Source organism: Alligator sinensis, unplaced genomic scaffold (assembly GCF_000455745.1).
Source record: "Alligator sinensis unplaced genomic scaffold, ASM45574v1 scaffold364_1, whole genome shotgun sequence".
NCBI lineage: Eukaryota > Metazoa > Chordata > Crocodylia > Alligatoridae > Alligator > Alligator sinensis.
The window spans coordinates 581781-587998 of NW_005842546.1; the positions used below are offsets into that span (position 1 = coordinate 581781).

General features: G+C 46.6%; 1 protein-coding gene across 1 annotated transcript; it reads left to right on the forward strand.

Annotated features, from left to right (window-relative positions):
* The first annotated feature begins 1139 nt into the window (after positions 1 to 1139).
* LOC102375312 (olfactory receptor 52N1-like) lies at positions 1140 to 2182 on the forward strand. The gene has a single exon (XM_006032071.2). The coding sequence runs from the start codon at positions 1140 to 1142 to the stop codon at positions 2118 to 2120; it is 981 nt and encodes a 326-aa protein (XP_006032133.1). The 3' UTR covers positions 2121 to 2182.
* The last annotated feature ends 4036 nt before the right edge of the window (positions 2183 to 6218 follow it).

A 6218-nucleotide genomic window follows, 5' to 3' on the forward strand; every position in this document is an offset into this window, starting at 1 on the left:
ACTAGAGAAAAGTAGATAAGTGACATTGCAAATGGAGAAGAAAGGTTCACGGATAATACCAGGGATGCTGGTGGGCCACCCCTTCTTCCACTGAATCAGGGACAGCCTCCCCCAAACAGCCACAGTGCAGATAAGGCAGGTGAAGGAAGGTCTGATGAGGTGGGTCTGTGGGTCAGATTCCAGACTGCACGCAGCTCAGAGGAAGATCATAGTAATCTATGCAAAGAAGCAAAAAAGAGTAGGGCTGGAAGGACCCCCCAGAAGGTCACCAAGTCCACCCCTCTGCTCAAGGCAGGATCACCCCTCAAGTGTCATCTACCCTTATGATGGTATTTGGGGTGCTACGAAGGGAAGCTCAGAGTTAGCAGGGCTAAGCAAGTGCAAAACTGAAGTTGGCACCAATGTCATACTGGCCATTAGAAGATTTGTCCAAGGCTATAACAGGCAGACCCGCTTGGGCTAATTACCTAGCTGGCCACACCTGTCTGGAGGCTCTGACTTGAAGCTGTACCCTAGCTAATGAACCTGCTGGCCACTGTCTGGGTCTCCTAAGTGACAGCCTCCCCATTTAGTGCACCCGTGGCAGGAGGCTGAAGACCAATCAACAGTTCTACTGCAGGTCTCTTGGGCTAAGCCTCTCTGATCCTGTGCTCTCTGGTTACCTGGTTTCCAACCCTGCCTGACTGGTCCTGGACTCTAGTATTTTGGGAATTTCCCTTGGGGATGGTATCTTGGTCTCTAATTTCTGCCCCTTGCTTGTGAGTGCTATCTCTGTGCCACATGCCCCCAAACACAATTTCTTCATAAGCTTTTCCAAACAAAATCTCCTGTAGGCAAAGGTTCGTAAGTTAAATCCTGGGCAAAAGGAGTGAGTTATGGAAATATCTCAGGGACTGGAGCCCTGGGGTTATAATGGAAACTATTTCCTCCCCCAACCCCTTCACTAGAGCTGGCTTCCTGATGGGTTAATGATTACTCCCACAAATATGCTATTATGCACAGAAAATGCATTGCCTTGTGATGCTAAGGATATTTTCAAAGTTCATTACTGCCTCTGTCACTGTTTTATGTCCCATATTCTCTTCCTTCCCAGGAAGCAAGACCTGCTGTGAGGAGGACCACCATCCTCAGCCACCATCATGGAAGTAGCCAATCTCACTGAAATGATGCCCTCCACCATCATCCTGAGTGGCATCCCAGGCCTGGAGGAAGCTCACATATGGATTGCTATCCCATTCTGCTCCGTGTACCTCTTTGCCATGGTGGGGAACTGTGGCCTCCTTTACCTCATCTGGATCGAGGAGGCTCTGCACAGGCCCATGTACTACTTCCTCTGCATGCTCACCCTCACTGACATTGCAATGGGCACATGCGTGGTGCCCCAGGCAATATGCATCTTCTGGTTCAAGCTCAAAGAGGTTGACTTCAATGCCTGCCTGACCCAGATGTTCTTCATCTACACATTCACAGGGATGGAGTCTGGTGTGCTCATGCTCATGGCTTTGGACAGATATGTGGCCATCTGTTACCCCCTGAGGTATGCCACCATCCTGACCAATTCTGTTATCACCACAGCAGGAGCAGTCACCTTCCTCAGGGGGGTGATGCTGGTCATGCCAGTCGTCTTCTTGGCCAGGAGACTGCCATACTGCCGCACTAATGTCATCCCTCACACCTGCTGTGACCACATGTCTGTGGTGAAGCTGGCCTGTGCCAGTATCAGGACAGACACTGTCTACGGCCTGATTGTCTCCCTGATGATTGGAGGCTTAGACATCATCTGCATCTCCATCTCCTACATCATGATCCTCAGGGCTGTGCTCGGCCTCTCCTCCAATGAAGCACGCAGCAAGGCCTTTGGCACCTGCACAGCCCATGTATGTACCATGATCACCACCTACACACCAGCAATTTTTTCCATCATTACACCCCGCTTTGGGAATTACAGAGTCACACCACACATTCAGGTCCTTATGGCCAATGTCTACCTGCTCCTGCCAGCCATTCTCAACCCTGTCACTTTTGGGGTAAAGACCAAGCAGATTCAGGAAAGCTTTCTCAAGATATTTATCAGGGGAAAGGCTAGTTCAGAGATACCCCTGGGACAGGATAAAAAGTGATAAAATTTGCACACAAGGAAAGAAACCAACCAAGCCAGGAACTAGAAAGCCAGTTCTTCATACTCTGATGGCTATATTGTGAAGGACCAGCACACCTCCAATATTTTCTGAAACTCCTCCACATATTAAACATCTCTGGAAACAAACCTTTTATTTATATCACTTGTCTTTGTGTACTTCCTCTCATATAAGCAGTCATCATATTGCAATTCCCAGGCCCCACATTAGACATTTAAGGGTTCAGAGATTTGTGGGGGAATATTAAAATGCCCAGAGTAGTGTTTTTTTATTCCTTTTTTTAATTTTCCATTTAAATTTAGAGATCTTGCTGAACCAGAAACACAACAGGATGTCCATATATGCTCACGTGCGTGCTAAATTGCTGCCTTTCTATGTTACAGTAATTAGCCTAGTGGGAAGCTTAAAAAATCCAGGACTTTCCATCAAAGAGATTTCATTTCAAGTGCCTAAAATGTTTCTGGGGGTGCACAGTGAAATCAAATTTGCAGATGATACCAAATTATTCTGAGTAGTCAAGTCCCAAGGTGATGGAGATGAGTTGCAGAAAGATATCACCAAGCGAAGTGACTAAAAACATGGGGACTCTTCAGTTTGTAAAAGATAAGGCTGACCAGGGATAGGAGAGAGCTCTATAAACCTAGGAAGTATGTGTACCAAGTGAAGAGGGACTTGTTGGTCATCAAGTCCCAGAATGCTATTTCTATACGGCACCTGCTTCATTTAGTAGATAGTATGTTTCATGCTAACAAGAGAAAGTACTTTTTTACATGATGCATAGTTACTTATGGAGCTCATTGCCACCAGAGATGGTGGAGAAAGCGAGCAAAGACAAGTTCAAAAGGGGCTGGATAAATTCAGGGGAGATAGATTGATTAATGGCTATTAAACAAAATTATATTATGATAGAAAATTAGGGTTGGAAGGGACATCGGGAGGTCATCTAGTGCAAAGCCCTGCTCAAAGCAGGACCATTCCCAACTAAATCATCCCAGGCAAGGTTTTGTCCAACCCCGTCTTAAAAAACTCCAAGGATAAGGATTTCACAACCTCTCTGGATAGTCTGTTCCAGTGCTTTCCTATGCTCCGCATGAGAAAATGTTCCTAAAATGTAATCTAACCATCCCCTGCTGCATCTGGGGACAATTGCTCTTCATTCTGTCATCTGTCACCACTGAGAAAAGTCTAACTCCATCCCCTTTGCAACACTCCTTCAGGTAGTTAAACCTGGTAATAACCCTGCTCCTCCCCCCTCCTCGCCCCCTCCCTGCACCCAGGTCAGTCTTTTTTTTTCCAGACTAAATAAGCCCTCAGCATCTCTTCACAAGTCATCTCCCGGCCCCCAAACCATTTTTGTTGCTCTCTGCTGGACTCTCTCCAGTGTGTCCACATCCTTTCTGTAGTGGGCAACCCAAAACTGGACACAGGACTCCAGCGGTGGCCTCCTCAGTGCTGAATAGAGGAGAAGAATCACTGCCCTCCATCTGCTGGTAATGCTCCTACCAATGCAGCCCAGGATGCCGGTAGCCTTCTTGGCAACAAGGGCACACTGCTGGCTCCTGGTCAGTTATTCTCCACTGTCACCCCCAGGTCCTTTTTCTACAGAGCTGCTGAATAATCACTCAGCCCCCAAACTGTCCATGCATGGGATGCTTCCATCCTAAGTGCAGGATTTTGCATTTGTCCTTATTGAACTTCATTACGTTTCTTTCGGTCCAATCCTCCAATTTGTCAAGGTCTCTCTGAATCCTAGCCCTAATCTCCAGTGTATAATTTCCTCACCCAGCTGGATGTCAGGCACAAACTTGTTGACAAACCACAAACATCCCATCTTTCAGATCATTGATGAAGATATGGAACAATGATTGGAGATATTTTCTCTGGCATCTTTAAACCAATAATGATAGATGCTAGAGTGGGTATTGAATAGGGGATAGATCACTCTAGAGACATTCAGTTCAGTGTTCTCTCCCCTAAAGCATCCATTTTTGCCATTATTAGGAACACAATACTGGGCCTGGCACTTCTTATGTTCTTATGTTTTTAACCACCAAGATCCCATGTTGCAAAGGAAAGAGCTTGTCTTCCTTATCTGCAAGACACGAATGGAAACAAGCAGTCTTGGGCGCTGCTGCTTCCCAGGAATTCGGACAGAAAGGGACCTCTAGGCCATCCAGTCCTCTCTGGGCTGCTGAAGGAAAAAGAATGGACCAAAATATCTGAGTCCATATGAACACAACAGGGTCCAAGAAGGGAATGTGTGTGGTACATATCAGTTATACACACTCTGTCTTTGTGAGTCTGAAATAAACTTTTCCAGTCTGTCCATCTGCCTGTCTCCAAACTAGGATCTTTATTTCCCTCTTTCTCAAACTGATCTCCAACAACTCCCAAATCCCCTTGGAAAGAAGGGCTTCCATTCACCATGCCAGCTATGTTGTGTAGGACGGAGTTGCAGAGCTCCCATGTCCATCTACTTATGCCCCAGCCACTTCACACACCCTTTGAAGGGGAAGGGATGACAGGTTGAACTACTTTATCACCCCACATGCAGGTTTCTCAAGAAATTGTTCTCTTGGCTCTCCCTGAGGGGAATAAATGCCATGAACTCCATTCCCTCAAGCCAGGGGAGGCTGACTTCCCAAAAAAGTGTTCTGGACCCCACCATGGAAAGCCCTAACAGCTGCAAATAGATCAGCTGAGAGGTCTAATCCTCCTCTACCAATATTAGGAGATCACTGACTGTATGGGTTCTGTATGGCTCTAGGTTCTGATTTCAAAAAAGTTCAGGCCTCCAGCATTTGACAGAGATGCTCCTCCATTAACAGGTCAGGACAGATAGTTAGAAATTGATAGCAATCTGGGTAATATCAAGAGACTATTTGTTGTGTAAGGACCTCATAGTAACTTCCATCATGAGCATTGGCACCTGCCTTCACCTGTCAGTCTATGTAAAAGAGCTGTATGATTGCTCAGAGATCCAGTACAAAACTGGAGACAGGCCTGTTGAAAGTCTCTGGGTTAGGGTCAGAGGGGAGAGCAACAAGGGTGATGTCATGGTGGGGGCCTGCTATAGACCACCAGACCAGAAGGAAGTGGTAGATGACACTTTCTTCAAACAGCTAGTGAATATCTCCCAATCACAGGCCCTGGATCGCATGGGGGACTTCAATCACCTGACATCTGCTGGGAGGACAACACAGCAGTGTTCAGGCAATTCTGGAAGTTTTTGGAGAGTGTTAGAGACAAGTTCCTGGTGCAAATGTTGGAGAGACCAACTAGGGGCCATGCTCTTCTTGACCTGCTGCTCCCAAACAGGGAAGAATGGGTGGGGAATGTAGTAGTGGATGGCAACCTGGGAAGCAGTGACCACAAGATGATTAAGTTCAGGATCCTGAAGAATGAAAGGCTAGAGAGCAGCAGATTATGGACCCTGGACTTCAGAAAAGCTGACTTTGACTCCCTCAAGGAACTGATGGGCAGGATCACCTGGGAAACCAGTCTGAAGGGGAGAGGAGTCCAGGAGAGCTGGCTCTACTTTAAAGAAGTCTTACTGAGTATACAGGAAAGGATCCTCCTCATGCACAGGACGACTAGCAAGTATGGCAGAAGACCAGCTTGGCTTAGTAGGGAACTGTTCAGTGAACTAAAACACAAAAAGGAAGCTTGTAAGAAGTGGAAACTTAGACAAATAACTGGGAGGGAGTATAAAAGTATTGCTCAGGCATGCAGGGATGAAATCAGGAAGACCAAAGCACAACTGGAGTTGCAGCTAGCAGCAAAGAATGTGAAGGGTAACAAGAAGGGTTTCTACAAGGATATCAGCAACAAGGGGAATATATGGGAAAGTGTGGGTCCCTTGCTGTATGAGGGAGGCAACCTAGTGACAGATGATATGGAAAAGGCTGAAGACCCTGGAAATGACAAAAGATCTACACCTTACCAAGCTGACATGAGCCCTGCTCAAAAACAGACTTGTTTTGTCAAACTGGGTGGGAAGCAAAGCGGATGGAGGTGGCAGATTAATGGCCTGCCCGAAGAAAGCATACCTGTACCACTGTTACATAACATCTATGTGAT